The sequence below is a fragment of the Leopardus geoffroyi genome, chromosome B3 (genome assembly GCF_018350155.1).
Source record: "Leopardus geoffroyi isolate Oge1 chromosome B3, O.geoffroyi_Oge1_pat1.0, whole genome shotgun sequence".
NCBI classification, from domain to species: domain Eukaryota; kingdom Metazoa; phylum Chordata; class Mammalia; order Carnivora; family Felidae; genus Leopardus; species Leopardus geoffroyi.
The window spans coordinates 60,372,679-60,391,120 of record NC_059337.1 but is presented as its reverse complement, the minus strand read 5'-3'; the positions used below and the strand labels follow the sequence as shown (position 1 = coordinate 60,391,120).

At 37.0% G+C, this 18,442-nt stretch overlaps 1 protein-coding gene across 2 annotated transcripts in view; it reads right to left on the bottom strand.

Moving 5' to 3' along the window:
* Window positions 1-18,442, bottom strand: part of UBR1 (ubiquitin protein ligase E3 component n-recognin 1) — a 137,346-nt gene that overhangs the window by 87,497 nt on the left and 31,407 nt on the right. For both annotated transcript variants that reach the window (XR_006704079.1, XM_045448006.1), the window contains exon 4: window positions 13,672-13,782. Coding sequence is in view for 1 of the 2 variants with exons in the window: in XM_045448006.1 (XP_045303962.1) it covers window positions 13,672-13,782 (111 nt within the window). In the remaining variant the exon portion in view is untranslated. The remainder of the gene's footprint in view (window positions 1-13,671; window positions 13,783-18,442) is intronic.

Below are 18,442 nucleotides of genomic sequence, written 5' to 3'. Positions count from 1 at the left end.
CAATGAGGGGTGCCTGGGTGGATCAGTTGGTTAAGCATGGACTCCTGATTTAGGCTCAGGTCATGAGGTCATGGTTCGTGAGACTGAGCCCACATCAGGCTCTGGGCTGACAGTGTGGTGCCTGCTTGGGATTCTCTTCTCTCTGTCTCTCTCTCTCAAAATAACTAAATAAACATGAAAAAAAACCCACAATGAGATACTTCTTCACACTGCTACAGTGACAATAATAAAAAAGACAGACAATAACAAGCACTGGCTAGGATGTAGAGGAATTTGAACCCTTACACACTCCTGGAGGGAATGTGAAATGGTACAGTCAATTTGGAAAACAGTCTGACAGATGCTCAAAATATTTAGCATAGTTATATGACCCAGCAATTACATTCTACCTATCTATCCAAGATAAACAAAAATATCTCTGGAATAAAAACGTATACACAAATATTCATAGCATCTTTATTCATAATAGCCAAAAAGTGGAAACAACCCCAATGTCCACCAACCGTTGAATGGATAAATAAAATGTGAATATTTATACAACATAATATAATTTGGCCATGAGAAGGAATGAAGTAAATGGTACAACATGGATGAACCTTTAAAACATTATGCTGGTGAAAAAAGCCAATCACAAAAGAACATATAGTGTATGATCACATTTATATAAAATGTCTACAATAGGCAAATCTATAGAGACAGAAAGTACAACAGTGGTTGCCTAAAGCTCATGAGTGTGGGGGCGCCTGGGTGGCGCAGTCGGTTGAGCGTCCGACTTCAGCCAGGTCACGATCTCGCGGTCCGTGAGTTCAAGCCCCGCGTCGGGCTCTGGGCTGATGGCTCAGAGCCTGGAGCCTGTTTCCGATTCTGTGTCTCCCTCTCTCTCTGCCCCTCCCTCGTTCATGCTCTGTCTCTCTCTGTCCCAAAAATAAATAAACGTTGAAAAAAAAAAATTTAAAAAAAAAAAAAATAAAATAAAGCTCATGAGTGTGGAAGAAATAGAGAGTGACTGCTGATGGGTACAGGGTTTCTTTTGGGGGTGATGAAAAGCTTCTATAATTGAGGTGATGGTTGAACCATCTGTAAATATACCAAAAAGTGCTGAATTGTACACTTTATTTTTATTTGTTGACTTGTACACTTTAAATGGGTGAATCTTTAAATATGGCATGCAATTTTTAAATATGGCAACTCAACAGGCTGTTTAAACAAAAGAGTAAACAGGAAAAAATACAGGAGCTCTTTAAGACTAAAAAAAAAAAATCCCGTAGAAATTCAGGATAAGATTTTAATATTAAATTTTAACCTATCTGCTGCTGACTGTTCTAATGAACTGTATTTTACTCTGTGTTCAGAATAAAATCTTAACCTATGCATTTTTACTCTTTTACACCAATTTTTTCTCACTCCCCAATGCTTTATAATTTCAATTTTTACCTTCTTTTCAATATGTCACCTTCTCTTAGGAGATTTTGCTCAGAATCATTTACCAGAGAGAGAAACAAAGAGAGTCAAAGTACTAAGACCAATATTGGTCCACTACACTCCTCTTTCTTATCTTTTTTTTAGCTCAATATATCCTTTTGAATTCTTAAAAAAAAAACAAAAAAAAAAAACCTAGTCTGAGGTGAACAGTTAAAAGAATCAACTCATGGGGTGCCTTGGTGGCTCGGTCAGTTAAGCGTCCTAGTCTTGATTTTGGCCCAGGTCATGATCTCACAGTTTGTGGATTTGGGCTCCATCTCTGTCAGGCTCTGCACTGATATCACGGAGCCTACCTGGGATTCTCTTGCTCTCCCTCTCTCTAACCCTTCCCTGCTTGCACATGTGCTCTCTCGCTCTCTCTCTCTTTCAAAATAAGCAAATAAATGATATATATTATATAATATATAATAATATGATAATATATTATTTAGTATAATATATAATAATATATTAATATTTTATATATGTATATATTTATATTATATATATGGTTACATATATATGTATAAACAACTCATTATTTCTATACCATATCATTCAGAGTTCTTTAGAAGAGGTCTGGTAAATATATAAGAAACTTTCAATCAAAGCATCTAAAGCTTAGAAAATAAGAAGGTCGGGGGGTGCCTGGGTGGCTCAGTCGGTTGAGCATCCAACTTCGGCTCAGGTCATGAACTCACAGTCTGTGAGTTCAAGCCGTGAGTCAGGCTCTGTGCTGACTACTCAGAGCATGGAGCCTGCTTCAGATTCTCTGTCTCCCTCTCTCCCTGCCCCTCCCTCACTCATGCTCTGTCTCTCTCTCTCTGCCAAAAATAAATAAACATTTTTTTTTTATTTAAAAAAAAAGAAAGAAAATAAGAAGGTCAATGAGAGGAAACAAAAGGGCTGTAATGTAAACAGAAAGAAAAAAAAAAACAACAAACCAACCTTAAGTGCAGGACTTGAGAGAAACTGCTTTCACATATACCAGAAAGCAGCTTCTCTTCAAAAGACATTGCCAAATGCTGGATGACTGACCGATTAGTATCAGCCAGATCTGATTACACTTGGTAAATCCCCACTATGGCTAGCACAATGCAACACACCTGGTAGAGTACGGATTCCGTTCACCAAAGCAGAGATGAAACAAAATGCTATGTACACAGGACTGTCTGGGTTGAGTGAATTGATTAGTTATGTGCTAGTCACAGGTACCTTTCTCTCACCTCCAGATAATGACTTAGTTCCAAAATAACCAAATTTACCTTCAGGATAAGCCTAAATGACCAATCACCTTTTCAATCAAATTCTAAATCCAGAGAAATCCAAGATCAGTTTAGTTCATAACTAAATTCAGTATTCTGAGGCAATACGATTCAAGAAAACCCCAACAGACTGGAAATCCATGAGGCAGAGGAAGGGAAGCTAGTTTTGTAAACTCAGTGAGTCAACTTAACTCCCAAGGATTCTTTGGTATTTAAAAAGCAAAGACAGGAGTGCCTGGGTGGCTCAGTCAGTTAAGCATCCAACTTCAGTTCAGGTCATGATCTGGCAGTTCGTGAGTTCGAGCCTCACATTGGGCTCTGTGCTGACAGCTCAGAGCCTGGAGTCTGCTTCAGATTCTGTGTCTCCTTCTCTCTGCACCTCCCCCACTCATGCTCTGTCTCTCTCTCAAAAATAAATAAAAACATTAAAACAAAACAAAACTTAAGGGGCACCTCTGTGGCTCAGTAAGTTAAGCGTCTGACTTGAGCTCAGGTCATGATCTTGCAGTTCGGGAATTCAAGCCCTGCGTCGGGCTCTGTGCTGACAGCTCAGAGCCTAAACCTGCTTCAGATTCTGTGTCTCCCTCTCTCTCTGTCCCTCCTCCACTCACACTCTGTCTCTTAAAAATAAACATTAGGGGCGCCTGGGTGGCGCAGTCGGTTAAGCGTCCGACTTCAGCCAGGTCACGATCTCGCGGTCCGTGAGTTCGAGCCCCGCGTCGGGCTCTGGGCTGATGGCTCAGAGCCTGGAGCCTGTTTCCGATTCTGTGTCTCCCTCTCTCTCTGCCCCTCCCCCGTTCGTGCTGTCTCTCTCTGTCCCAAAAATAAATAAACGTTGAAAAAAAAAAAATTAAAAAAAAAAAATAAAAATAAACATTAAAAAAATTTTTTTTTAATTTAAAATGCAAAGACAGTTTTTCCAGAATAAAATTACTTTCTGACTTTATTTCAAGACATTTCAGTATTCTTTCAAAAATATTAGAAGAGGAAAGTGAAATAATCAGAATTAAGAATATCTGTTAAGGGGCGCCTGGGTGGCGCAGTCGGTTAAGCGTCCGACTTCAGCCAGGTCACGATCTCGCGGTCTGTGAGCTCGAGCCCCGCGTCGGGCTCTGGGCTGATGGCTCAGAGCCTGGAGCCTGTTTCCGATTCTGTGTCTCCCTCTCTCTCTGCCCCTCCCCCGTTCATGCTCTGTCTCTCTCTGTCCCAAAAATAAATAAACGTTGAAAAAAAAATTTTTTTTAAAAAGAATATCTGTTAAAACAAAAATGAGAATAAATTTGAAAGAGTTAAATGGTATTTCAGGTAATAGACATTTGATAATATTTAATCAAGTAACAGGTACTTGATAAATATTTGTTAAATGAAGGAATGGCCATCTGAGATCAGGGCAAGTAAACGAGTAAGAGAGAAGAGGCGATCTAAACATCAAGTGCTGAATAAATAAAGTAAATGGGGGAAAGTGGTAACAATTGGTGAATGGATATGAATGTCCTTTGTACTCTTTTTATTTTTATAGCTTTTCATAAATTTGAAATTAAATTCAAGGTTTTAAAAACCGTGCTGGATCCCAGAATCTAAAGATCTGAATTTTATGTCCAACTTTGCCACTGGCCAGATCTGCAAACCTGAGCAAGCCACTTAACTTTACTGAGGGTGTGTTTCTCCTTCCATAAAATGGAGCTACTATATAAGTACCTCATAAAGTAGTAATGGAAGATAAAATGATAATAATGCCTGTGAAAGATCTCTGTTAAATCTAAAATATACAAATGTGAGGTATTATTAGTATCAGAAGTAAGAACAGGTAATGGGAAAAGTAGTCAGAGCTGTAATAACACTAATGATGATGATAGCTAACATTTACTGGGCCCTTACAATATGCCAGGCATATTCTAAGGCTAAGCACTTTACCTGTATTATCTCATTTAATCCTCATAACCCTGTGAGGCAGATGGTATTATTTCCCAGTTAGAGATAAACTGAAAGGTAGAAAGGTTGAATAACTCTGCCAAAGTCACAGAGCTAATTAGTCAGGTTATAAAGCAAACCAAGGATACCTGTTCTAGAGCCCTTCACATTGTGCTTTAATGCTTCTACTCAAGAGAAGAGAACACATTTTATTTCTCAAGATATAATTCCATTTCTTTACATTTTGGGTTTCGTAAAATAGGGTATACTACACACGTGAGTGGTCAGATAGCACAAATATACAGAATACCAGGGGTTTCTTACTGATAGATCATTATACTTTATGACATATTGCAGTGTTTTTTCCAGTATATCATTATTTCCTCCTAACAAGTTTATAATTTCTTTTCTAAAAAATATTTTAGGGGTGCCTGGGTGGCTCAACTGGTTAAGCATCTGACTCTTTTTTTAAATTTTTTTTTTTTCAACATTTATTTATTTTTGGGACAGAGAGAAACAGAGCATGAACGGGGGAGGGGCAGAGAGAGAGGGAGACACAGAATCGGAAACAGGCTCCAGGCTCTGAGCCATCAGCCCAGAGCCCGACGCGGGGCTCGAACTCACAGACCGCGAGATCGTGACCTGGCTGAAGTCGGACGCTTAACCGACTGCGCCACCCAGGCGCCCCAAAGCATCTGACTCTTGATTTCGGCTCAGGTCATGATCTCACGAATTGTGAGATCAAGTCCCACGTCAGGCTCTGCACTGGCAGCGCAGGGCCTGCTTGGGATTCTCTCTCCCTCCTGCTCTCTCTGCCCTTCCCCCATACACTTTCATGTGCTCTCTCTCTCGAAAATGAATTGACTTGAAAAAATAAAAATAAAAAATAAAAAAGCTTTTAAAAATCCTGGATAGTTTGGAATTTATCTGATCAAGTTTTTTCTATTTTTTTCCTCAAATGGGTCATCAGTTACGTAGCACCACCAACCAGAAATTCTGTCTATACTACCAATTTGGGTTTATATACTCTTTTCTATTCCATTATCTGCTGTCTGCTCCTATAGCAAGAGTCACATTGTTTGGATTACTAGAGCTCTTTAACACATTTTAAATCTGTTAGACCTATTCACACTCCTAACTCTTCATTTCAGCTTTTCCTGACAAATTTCACAAACTATTTTTCCAGAAGAACTTTTGACTACTTTGTCAAGTTCCAAAAGAGTATTTGGCTGGGGATATATTGACTTTGTGGATTAATTCTAGAAAAAGTTTTATCTTTGTAATATTGAATCTTCCAATCTAAGAATGAAGCTTGTCTTCTGATTTTTTTTTTTCTTTCATGCCTATCAGAGTACAGTTTTCAAGTTTTTTAAAAATACAGCTGGTAGAGGGGTACCTGAGTGGCTCAGTCAGCTGGATGTCTGACTTCAGTTCAGGTCATGACCTCACAGTTAATGGGCTCAAGCCCTGCATGGAGTTCTGTGCTGACAGCTCAGAGCCTGGAGCCTAATTCAGATTCTCTACCTCCATCTCTGTCCCTCCCCCGCTCATACTCTGTCTCTCAAAAATAAATAGACGTTAAAAAAAATACAGCTGGCAGATTTCTTACTTTTTTCCAAGGTATTTTATCTTTTCTCATGCTACAGTGAATGAGATCTTTTCTTCCATTACATTTTTTTTAAAGTGATCTCTATACCCAACGTGGGCTTGAACTCAAAACCCTGAGATGGAGAGTCAGATGCTCTACTGAATGAGCCAGCCAGGCACTCCTTTTCACTACATTTTCTAAAAGCTATTGCTTGTAAGGGCATTTAAGTAATATTTGTCAAATACATTAAATAGAAAAACTAATGGTTTGGTTTTTTTTTTTAACTTTTTTTTAACGTTTATTCACCCTTGAGGCAGAGAGAGACAGACCATGAATGGGAGAGGGTCAGAGAGAGAGGGAGACACAGAATCCGAAACAGGATCCAGGCTCTGAGCGGTCAGCACAGAGCCCGATGCAGGGCGCGAACCCACGGACTGCGAGATCATGACCCGAGCTGAAGTCGGACGCTCAACCGACTGAGCCACCCAGGCACCCCTGAAACTAATGGTTTTTAATATGAGTTCTGTAACCAATAACTTGATCAAGCTCTACTCTAGTTTCCATTTCTTTTCTAGTTAATATTCTTGGGTTTTCCAGGTATACACTCATGAGTATTTTGCCTCCTCTCCAATACTGATATATTTTAGTTCATCCTGTGAGTCTATTTGATTAACTTCCAGGAGGTGTTAAATAACAGTGGCAATAGATTTCCTTCTCTTGTCTCTATAATGGGAATACACTAATGTTTCATCATCAAACATGATTAATGACTTTTGATTTCAGGTCAATAATCCTGGAAGAAACTGAGAATGTTATCAAAGAGCTAAGTTTCCCAGAAAATGCCAGGTGAATTCCAAGAAGAGTTCATTCCAGGAACATAAGTGTGACAGTGTTACGTGATTGTTTTAAACTTGATTTCACCTGCTAATGTTTTATTTAGTATTTCAGCATAACAATTATTAATAAAACTGATCTGTAAATTCTATATTTTGTCAGATCTAAGATCAATATAATGTTAGCTTTATGTAACAAATTTGGAAACTTTCTCTTTTCCCCTTGCTATGCTTAAGAACAGTTTCTATGCTTTTGTTTATCTGGAGTTTACTTGATGATTTTTATTTATTTTTATCAATAAAAAATTTTAAATATAGAAAACGAAGATCAGTATAAGAAACACAACTTTTACCTAAGATTTAGGTAATTTAGGTTATTTTCCATACATGTATTTTTTTGTTCAAGTATTTTAAGGTTTACCCCCAAATACTTTGATATGTATCTATAAAAATTTTTTCCTACATGATCATACCATTATTATATCTAGTAACATTAACAATAATTTTTAAATATCATCTATGTCTTGAGCATATTCAATTTTCCTAATTATTCCCAAAATATCTATAGCATTTGATTATGTCTAAGTCATTTACATCTAAATGAATGTCCCTTCCACACCTCCAGCCTTTTGTTCTTCATGACAGAAACCAGGCCAGATTTCCTATAAAAACTCCTACATTCTAGATTTATCCTGAAATGTCCTACATTTCCCACTTACCTTCCTTGTGGTCTTCTTTATGTTTTTCATGTCTTCCCTGTATTTCCTATAAGCTACAAGTTAGACCTCAAGGTTTCATTAAGTTCAGCTTAAACATTTATTTATTTAATTTTTTTAATGTTTATTTATTTTTGAGCATGAGTGGGAAAGGGACAGACAGACAGGGAGACACAGAATCTGAAGCAGGCTCCATGCTCTGAGATGTCAGCACACAGACTGAGGTGGGGCTCAAATTCATGAACTGCGAGATAATGACCTGAACTGAAGTTGGATGTTTAACCAACTGAGCCACCCAGGCATCCCAGGTTAAACACTTTTATCAAGCATATTTCAGGGGTGCCTGGGTGCCCCAGTCGGTTAAGCAACTGATGTCAGCTCAGGTCATGATCTTGCAGTTCGTGATTTTGAGCCCCGTGTCAGGCTCTATACTGACAGCTCAGAGCCTTGAGCCTGCTTTGGATTCTGTGTCTCCCTCTCTCTGCCTCTCCCCGACTTGTGCTCACTCTCTCTCTTTCTCTCTCAAAAATAAATAAAATGTTAAAAAAAATTTAAAAAAAAGAATATTTCATAAGTGAGGCTCTAGGTACTTCAATTTTTTAACAGCATGAGATGTAATTCACCAACCATACAATGCACTCAAAATATACTATTTAATGGTTTTTAGTATATTTATAAATATTTGTAACTATCACATCACTATGAGATGTTTCATGACCTCAAAAAAACAAAAACAAAAAAACCCTTTAGTGATTTCTTCCTCGCTCACCACATGCCTCATCTCCCTAGACCTAAAAAACCACTAATCTATTTTCTGTCCCTATCAATGTACCTATTCCAGACATTCATTTAAATGTAATCGGCTGCTCTGGAAAACAGTGTGGAGGTTCCTCAAAAAATTAAAAATATATCTACCCTATGACCCAGCAATAGTACTGCTAGGAATTTACCCAAGGGATACAGGAGTGCTGATGCATAGGGGCACTTGTACCCTAATGTTTATAGCAGCACTTTCAACAATAGCCAAATTATGGAAAGAGCCTAAATGTCCATCAACTGATGAATGGATAAAGAAATTGTGGTTTATATATATATATATACACAATGGAATACTATGTGGCAATGAGAAAGAATGAAATATGGCCTTTTGTAGCAACGTGGATGGAACTGGAGAGTGTTACGCTAAGTGAAATAAGTCATGCAGAGAAAGACAGATACCATACATTTTCACTCTTATGTGGATCCTGAGAAACTTAACAGAAGACCATGGGGGAGGGGGGAAAAAAAGAGGTTAGAGAGGGAGGGAGCCAAAGCATAAGAGACTCTTAAAGACTGAGAATAAACTGAGGGTTGATGGGGGGTGGGAGGGAGGGGAGGGTGGGTGATGGGTATTGAGGAGGGCACCTGTTGGGATGAGCACTGGGTGTTGCATGGAAACCAATCTGACAATAAATTTCATATTAAAAATAATAAAATAAAATAAAATAAAATAAATGTAATCATATGTGATCTTTTGTAACTGGCTTCTTTCACTTAGCATAATACTTTTAAGGTTCCTTCAAATTGAAGCATGTTTCATTACCTCTCTTTTATAGCCAAATAATTATATCAATTTACCCATATTTGTTTATCCATTTATCAGCTGATGGGCAGTTGGGTTGTTTCTACCTTTTATTATGAATACTATATTTTATTATGAATACTATAATTTATTATGAATGCTATAATTTATTATAAATACTATATGAATATTACATTATCCTATAATAACACTATTTAATTACAATAATACTAATATATTATGTAAGTTCTAGATATAAGCTCCTTATCAGATAATATGATTTGCAAACATATTTCTCCCATTCTATAGGCTTTTCATTTTCTTGACAGTGTCCTTTGATGAAGTCCAATTATTGTCTGTTCTTTCTTTTATTACTCAGGCTTCTGCAGTCATATCTATCAATCCACTGCCAAATCTGAGGTCATGATGATTTACCCTCTGTTTTCTTCTAAGAGTTTTATAGTTTTAGCTCTCACATTTAGGTCTTTGACCCATTTGAATTAATTTTTGTGTACAGTGTGAGCTAGGGATCCAGACTCATTCTTTTGCATGGGGATATCCAGTTTTTCTGGTACCATTTGATAAAAAACAGTATTCCCTAGTGAATGGCCTTTGTATTCTAGTTGAAAAACAGCTGACCACAGACATGTGGGTTTACTTCCGAGCTCTCAAATCTATTCTCATGATCTCTATGCTTATCATTATGTCATACCACACTGTCTTGATTACTGTTGTTTTGTAGTAGGTTTTGAAATAGGGAAGTGTGAGTCTTCCAAGTCTGTTCTTTTCCAAGGTTGTTTTGGCTATTCTGGGTCTCTTAGAATTCAATATAAATTTTAGAGTAAACCTGTCAATTTAAAAAAAGAGAGAGAAAAAAAAATTCCCAGCTGTAATTCTGATAGCAATTGTGCTGAATCTGTACATCAACTTGGGGAGTATGGCCTTTGATGTGATTTATAGTAAGAAATATATTTGGTCTTCACTGTTTCTGGTTCAGAGCTCCTGAAACTCTTGGAATTTCCAAAGGGATGAGAGGAATTTTTAAAAGTCTTACATTGTGCTACTGAAGTGACTTTTAGAAAGCATCTAAGATGGGGGCTGGGTGACCATGATTTAGTCAACCATGCTCCTATGTAGTGAAACCCAAAAGGACAGAATATGGAGTACTTCTGGGTTGGTGAACACACAGAGATTTGGGAAAGGTGGTACACTCAGAGAGCTGAAAGATCTTAGCCTGTGGGATCTAATGCTTATTGCCAGGCAGACAGTGTCAGGGTTGAGCTAAATTTATGGGACCTAGGTCAGTGTCAACAGAGAACTGAGTTTGATGACTTGATGGTGGTGGGAAAAAAACACCCATTGTACTGCTACATTAACAATTTTAAGTCTTCTAAATACCATCTGATTTCACTCATGCAGAATTTAAGAAACAAAACAAACAAGCAAAGGGGAAAAAAAGAAAGAGAGAGGCAAACCAAGAAACACACTCTTAACTATACAGAACAAACTGATGGTTACCAGAGGGGAGGTGAGGAGGGGGTGGGGACGGGAGAAATAGGTGATGGAGATTAAGGAGTACACTTGTCATGATGAGCACTGGGTAAAGTATGGAAGTGTTGAACCACTATATTGTACACCTGAAACTAACATTATACTGTATGTTAACTAACTGGAATTAAAATAAAAACTTAAAAAAAAAAAACCTGTAAGTCTTCTAATCCAGAAACATAGGATGTTTTTCCATTTATTGAGATCTTTAACTTCTTTCAACAGTGTTCAACAGTTTTCAGAATATAAATTTTATACTGCTTTTGGTATTTCTAAATATTTTATTCTAGTAAATGTGGATTTTTTTCTCAATTTCTTCTTCCAATTTTTCAAAACTGATGTATAAAAATATAAGTAATTTCTGTATAATTATCTTGTATCCTACATTCTTGCTGAACTTATTAGTTCTAATAATTTTTTTGTGTGGATTCCTTAAGATTTTCCATATACAAAGTCATGTTAATCTGCAAAGAGAGCTAGTTTTATTTTTTCCTTTCCAATCTGGATGCCTTTTCTTTTTCTTGCATTACTAATTGCCCTAGCTAGAACCTCCAATAGAGTATTAAATAGATGTGGCAAGAGCAGAATCTTTGTCTTGTTCCTGATCTTAAGGGGAAAGTATCTAATAGCTGTGAGGTTTTCGATATATGTCCTCTATCAGGGTTGAGGAAGTTCCTTATAAGTTTAAGTCTTTTTTATGATGAAAGTGTGCCGGCTTTAGTAAAAGGCTTTTGCTACATCTAGTAAGATGATCTTGTGGTTTGGGTTTTTTTTTTTAATATGGTGTATTATATTAACTGATTTTTAGATGTTAACCTATGGACTTTATTTTATATGCTATGAAGAGACTCATTATGCCATATTGCCCTGCTATTAGTAATGATGCTAATATTGATGACTAGTTTCAGGAGATGACAGTATGATACCTCCATTATAAAGTTTCACTTTTTTCCTTTATGACTAGCAGGTAATCTAGGACATGACAATTTAGAACTATGTGAATACTGTTCCTTATCAACTGATGTCTTAATGGGTTTAGCATCTATTAATGATCCTTGTCTGAATCAAATATTTCCTTAGGGTTTGCAAAGTGTTAATTATTCTAGGGGCACTTGGGTGGCTCAGTTGGTTGAGTGTCCAACTTCGGTTCAGGTCATGATCTCACGGCTTGTGAGTTTGAGCCCCATGTCGGGCTCTATGCTGACGGCTCGGAGCCTGGGGCCTGCTTCAGATTCTGTGTCTCCCTCTCTCTGTGCCCTCCCTCACTCATGCTCTGTCTCTCTCTCTCTCTCAAAAATAAATAAACATTTAAAAAAAAATTTTAAATGATGGGGCGCCTCTGTGGCTCAGTCAGTTGAGCGTCTGACTTCGGCTCGGGTCATGATCTCTCATCTCAGGCTGTGAGTTCGAGCCCCGCATCGGGCTGTGTGCTCTCAGCTCGGAGCCTGAAGCCTGTTTCGGATTCTGTGTCTCCCTCTCTCTCTGCCCCTCCCCCACTCATGCTCTGTCTCTCTTTCTCTCTCTCTCAAAAATAAATAAACATTAAAAACAATTTTTAATAAAAAATGTTAATTATTCTAATTCTACTAAATCTTCTCTATTAGGGAGCTAGCATGCATCTAGAAAGAAGAGCTTTACCTCATATACTGGTAATACTTGTTTACAATGGAATACAATTCCTATCGAAAAAGTAGAATAAATGCTTAGTTCATTCCCTTTACCAATTTTTAGAGTGAAGAAATTATATAATAACCATCACCATAGCAATGAACCAGTGACTTGGCAAAATTATTTTTTTATTTAAGCTCTCTATAAGTTTTATTAGGAATTCATGAATTTTCATGTACTTTGATTCATTCAATTATAGTAGTTACTTATTAGTATTATTATGGTACTCCAATTGCCCAACTCAGATCAGTGACAGCTCTTTCAAGTTAGATCCTAGATTCTTTTGATACAAACCCATCCTCACAAGCTTACCTATTCCCTGATAATGTATTTTCACCTGGTCAGGTATTTTTATAAGCCCTGATTTCTTTTAGTGAGTAATGCTACTTAAAGACATCAAAATCTGGGCGCTAAGGGTCTTCACTGCTATAGGACTACATGGAACAGTTTAAAGACTACTAAAACTAGTTCCTGCAGTTTTGAAAAGGATTACTCTGTGAAACCATTTGAACACAGCATTTTTTAGGGAAGTACTTTCTTGTGACAGACTATATTCTGAATCTCTTCAATGGTTATTAACTGTTTATGTTTTCTCTTTGTTTGAATAAATTATAAAATTGTATATTTGATAAAATGATCCATCTTCAAATGTATTTGCACAGAGTCATATAAAGAGTCTTTTATAATCCTTTCAATTTCTTCTTTGTCTATGGGTCTATAGCTATTTTCCCATTCTCCTTCCTAATTGTCTGTATCTGGGCTTGCCCACTTTTTCTTGATTAGGATATATAATGGATAATCAATTTGTTGACTATTTTTTTCTTTAAGAAAAGCATTATTAAAGTTATGTGTCAATTCTACCATTCCATTTGCTCTTTTAGGCTTATATATTGTTCATTCTTACTTATCAAATTGACTGCTTAACAAATAGAACCAAGAAATTCACTCTTTCTTTAGACAAAGAACACAGAGTGGAATAAAACTCCTTACATTTAAATACTGGAACATAAAACTCAGGATTCTTAATGGAATTGAGTTTAATCCACACACATAACATTTATCTCCATCTAATTGTATCGAGCTTAAAATAATTAGCAATTTTTAAAAATAATATCCTTACCTCTTTTGTGGTACCTGCTCTTCCAGGTTCATGACTTATACAAAAAGGGCCTGTTTTCCATGCCTCTGTGTCTCCACAGTCACAAAATCCCCCTCCAGTAGAAGTATGCATCTGACAAATGAAAAATGAGTTTGTCTTGATTTCAAAACATCTTACAAAGCAAGAAAGGATAAAGATGACTCAATACTCCCCAATACTTAAACCTTACTTGCCTTTAATGAAATAGAAAATATATCCGAAACCATTTTAGTTAACAAGAAAATAATCTAAATACTTAATCATAACAAAAATGAGCCTCCAAAGTGATAAAATTTTGAAACATGCTTTGAAACATCTGATTTTTAAATAACAATTTTTAAAATTGTGTACTAATGGAGAACAGATTGTGAAGTATGAAAAAAAAAACCCACCATACAACACCTAAAATGTTCGAGTAATGAGATTTTTCTGCTTAAACACACTTCTAAAACTCATTATAATAATACCTGTATGTTGAAGAAATGTATACAATATTTACAATTATTTGATGTTCCATTGTACCTAAATTTTTTACAACCCTTTTCCTTTGAAGGTTCCTGCAAACAACAAAAAAATAATGCAGATATGTGAATCCAGATAGAGGATGATGACAATGGCCTAATTTTGAATCTCTCCCCAAATTCCCCCCTCCAAAACATACAATGAACAAGGAAAGCCCTAAAACCACATGAGTCATGTCTGCAGCATTACTGAGAGATGAAAAATAAATGCCACAATCTTCAAATGATTTGTTCCAATAAAGTTCCTGTTGCCTATTACTTCAAGCTTACAAATGCAGACGAGAAAGGAGCTTAAGAGATTCCATGAAAGAGAAGAGATGGGTACAGAGGACTTAGATGAAGCACAGACAAAATCATGCCCAAAATCATGCTGAGGAACAACTATTGAACACAGGTTGAGACTTGAGGGTTCACAGACAAAGAGATCAAAAGTGAGTAGGACCAGCAGTAGCAACCCCAGAGAAGCATTCTTTTGTAGGAAAATGAAATACAGAAAAAAAGATGATAAGCCCTTAAAGATTTGTCAGTAAATGAAAAAAGGAAACAAGAAGGAAAAATTAAGGATCCTACAGAAATGAGAGAAACAACACACGCCAAATGCTCTCATCCCACCTCTACTCTCAACATTATCTATAAAAGAAATTACACAGAAGAGGGCAGAACTGACAGAAAACAAAACTTGTAAACCCTGTCCATGAAATGAAAAAGAAGAAACAGACCATATTCATTCAAAACTATAACTAGGGTGCCTGGGTGGCTCAGTCAGTTAAGTGTCCACCTTCGGCTCAGGTCATGATCTTGTGGTTTGTGGGTTCAAGCCCCATGTTGGGCACTGTGCTGACAGCTGAGAGCCTAGAGCCTGGTTTGGATTCTGTGCCTCCCTCTGTCTCTGCCCCTCCCCCACTCTCTCTCTCTCTCTTTCTCTCTCTCTCTGAAATGCAAACATTAAAAAAAAAATTAAATATATATACAAAACTATTACCAAAAAGAAAGGCAAAAAATGCAATCAGAGCCAAAGTCCAACCACAAAACTGAAGAAAACTGTAATGTAATGCTCTAAACTTAATTACATGCCTCAAACATTTGCTGGATATGAAAGCCTTTAATCAGATTAAAGCACCTTTAATTAGAAATACAGAAACTAAGATCAGACATGGACACAAAAGGAATATGAGACTTGACTGAACTCGGGGAAAAAAATAGCAGAAAACTAGAAAATCCTACTTGAAGTGAATTCTAAATTACAAGGTATCCAAGACAAAAGACTCAAATGAAAAATAAACAGCATGGAAACAAAGCAGGAAAATAATCAACAAATGATAATACAATGAAGCAAAGACATACAGGGTCAGAGAGAAAGTGGTTGCAACAGAAGATAGACATAAAAGAGCCAACCTAAGTATAAATGGAGTCACCAAAGAAGAAAATCTAAACAATGGAATAGAGCTGTTATTTAAAACTATAATCTGGGGTGCCTGGGTGGCTCAGTTGGTTAGGCATCCCACTCTTGATTTCAGCTCAGGTCATTATCTCAGTTGTGAGATGGAGCCCCACATTGGGCTCCTCTGTGTTGGGTGTGGAGCCTGCTTAAGATTCTCTCTCTCCCTCAGCCCTTCCCCGGTTCATGCTCTCTCTCTCAAAACACAAAAACGGAAACCCCCATTGTAATCTAAGGAAACTTCCTGAAAATAAAAGACCTAAATCTAAACATTGAAAGCACTCATGAATAACTAAAACTCAACCCAGTATCATCAACTCTGAAGTATATCCTACTAAAATTGTTAGAATTTATTTATTTTTTAATGTTTATTTTTGAGAGAGAGAGAGAGAGAGAGAGAGAGAGAGAGATAGGGCATGAGCGGGAGAGGGGCAGAGAGAGAGAGAGAGAGACACAGAATCCAAAGCAGGCTCCAGGCTCTGAGCTGTCAGCACACAGCCCGACACGGGGCTTGAACCCACGAACTGCAAAATCATGACCTGAGATGAAGTTGGACAATTAATCAACTGAGTCACCCGGGCGCCCCTAAAATTGCTAGACTTTAAAGATAAATGTCCTGAGGCCTTCTGGCAAAAAGATGAAATAACATAATAGCAAGAAAACTAGACTGGTAACAGGCTTCTCAATAGCAACATGTAAAACAAGACAACAGCAAGGCTCTGTTTTCAAGCAAAGAAAATGCAAACCAAGGATACTGTCTCCAACCAAGCTATAAAAATAGAATTTTGAACATGTCATCACTTAGGGAATACTGTATATATGCACCCTTCCTGAGGAACCTACTTGAAGAGAGTTCGGGAGCTTTATGTATAAAGAAACAGACATGAATATGTGAATATGTTAGGCTTTGCAAGTCATACAGTCTCTGCTGAATTACTCAGTTCTACTGCTGTAGTGCAGAAGTGCCATAGACAACAAATAAATAAATAAGCATTGCTATGTTCCAATAAAACTTTATTTATGGGCACCAGAATTTTATATTTATATAATTTTTATGTACCATGAAATAGGACTTTTAATTTCACATAATTTTCATGTATCACAAAATATTATTTTTCTTATCTTTTTCCCAGCCATCTAGAGATATAAAAACATACTTAGCTTGTAGGCCATACAAAACTGGTAGCAAATCAGATTTAACCCACAAACTTTAGTTCAGCAAACCCTAGAGGATGGGCTTCATCTGACCAAGAGGTGACGAGGAAGACTTTAGAAAAAGGATAGAGTGTGAACATTTTACAAATTTAATTGCAGAGTTAAGAACAAGTCAAAAGTAAAGGCTCAAACTCATGAATAGTGAGATGACCTGCACTGAAACCAAGAGTCAGACGCTCAAATGACTGAGCCACCCAGGCGCCCCCACCCCCATTTATTTTTATAATTAATTGTTAGACATCAGGTCTATGGATCCTTAGTGTTAGTCCTTTGGATCCTAACATTTCAAGAAACATTTGTTGAAAGCATTTATGTCCCAGGTACTACGAAAGACACAAAGGTACAAAGTACATGAGACCTGGGCCTTGTCCTGGAGAGCTTATGGTCAGATGGGGATGAAGGGTACATAAATGTATCATTGCAATTTAGCAAATGAAGATAGAGACATACACAGGAAGGGGACACGGAAAAAGAAGACAGGTAGTGGGCTTTGTTTTCTTCTCCACATTTATTCTAATTGACTCTGGAATGTGTTCAATAAAATGATACTGGTTATAAGCTGGCCTGGTTTGTTATCAGCTTACAAGATACAAAAAGACCCTAGTTAGATGAACTCAGCCACTATTTTGGTTTTATTCGATCAAAGTTACATTATTGTGATCTTTGCTTCTTAGAATTTAATCTACTTATCAAACCAACGACCCTGTCCTTTCAGCAAGGATGGCGGCAAAATAAACAAAGACCTTGTTCCTATTATCCAGGAATATGGCAAAGTTAAGTAGCCACCATTCCAAAATAAACAAAGAGAAACATTAAATTTAAAAAAATACAGTTCAATAAAACTGGGAAAACATTTTTTTAAGCTGGGTTCACTTTGAAAATTTTCTGTTTAAAGGATTAAAGGTTTTTGCAGGTTCTGAAGGTTTCTGTACCACTACTTGTAACACATTCAGTAAAATTCTTTCCTGAAGCAATTAGGCAAAATATACTAAGAACCTTTTTTGTTTTTTACAACAGTTGTACGTCTAAAGAAACATTAAGCAATAAATACCGAGTTCCCATATATTCCTTCTCCCCTGACCACACAGTTTCCCCTACTATTGACAGCTTGCCTTAGAGTGGTACATTTGTTGCAACTGAGAAGTCAAAGTTGACACATTATTTTTTGATACATTATTATTAACTAGAGTCCATAATTCACATTAGGGTTCTCTGTGTTGTACACTTTTTTGGTTCTAACAAATTAATAATGACATGTATATACCACTACGGTATCACACAGAATAAACACCCCCTCTGTGCTCCACCTATTCATTCCTCCATCCCTTCCACCGTCATCTCCCAGGCCCTGGGAATAGCTAATCTTTTTACAGCCTCCACAGTGTTGCCTTTCCCAGAATGTGATACAGCTGGAATCACACAGTATATAGCCTTGCACAGTGGCTTCTTTCACTTTGTAATATGCATTTAAGGTCTTGCCCTCTCTTTTAGTAGCTCATTTCTTTTTATCACTGAAGGATATTCCATTGTATTGGTATACCAAAGTTGGTTTATCCATTCATCTATTATGGACATCTTG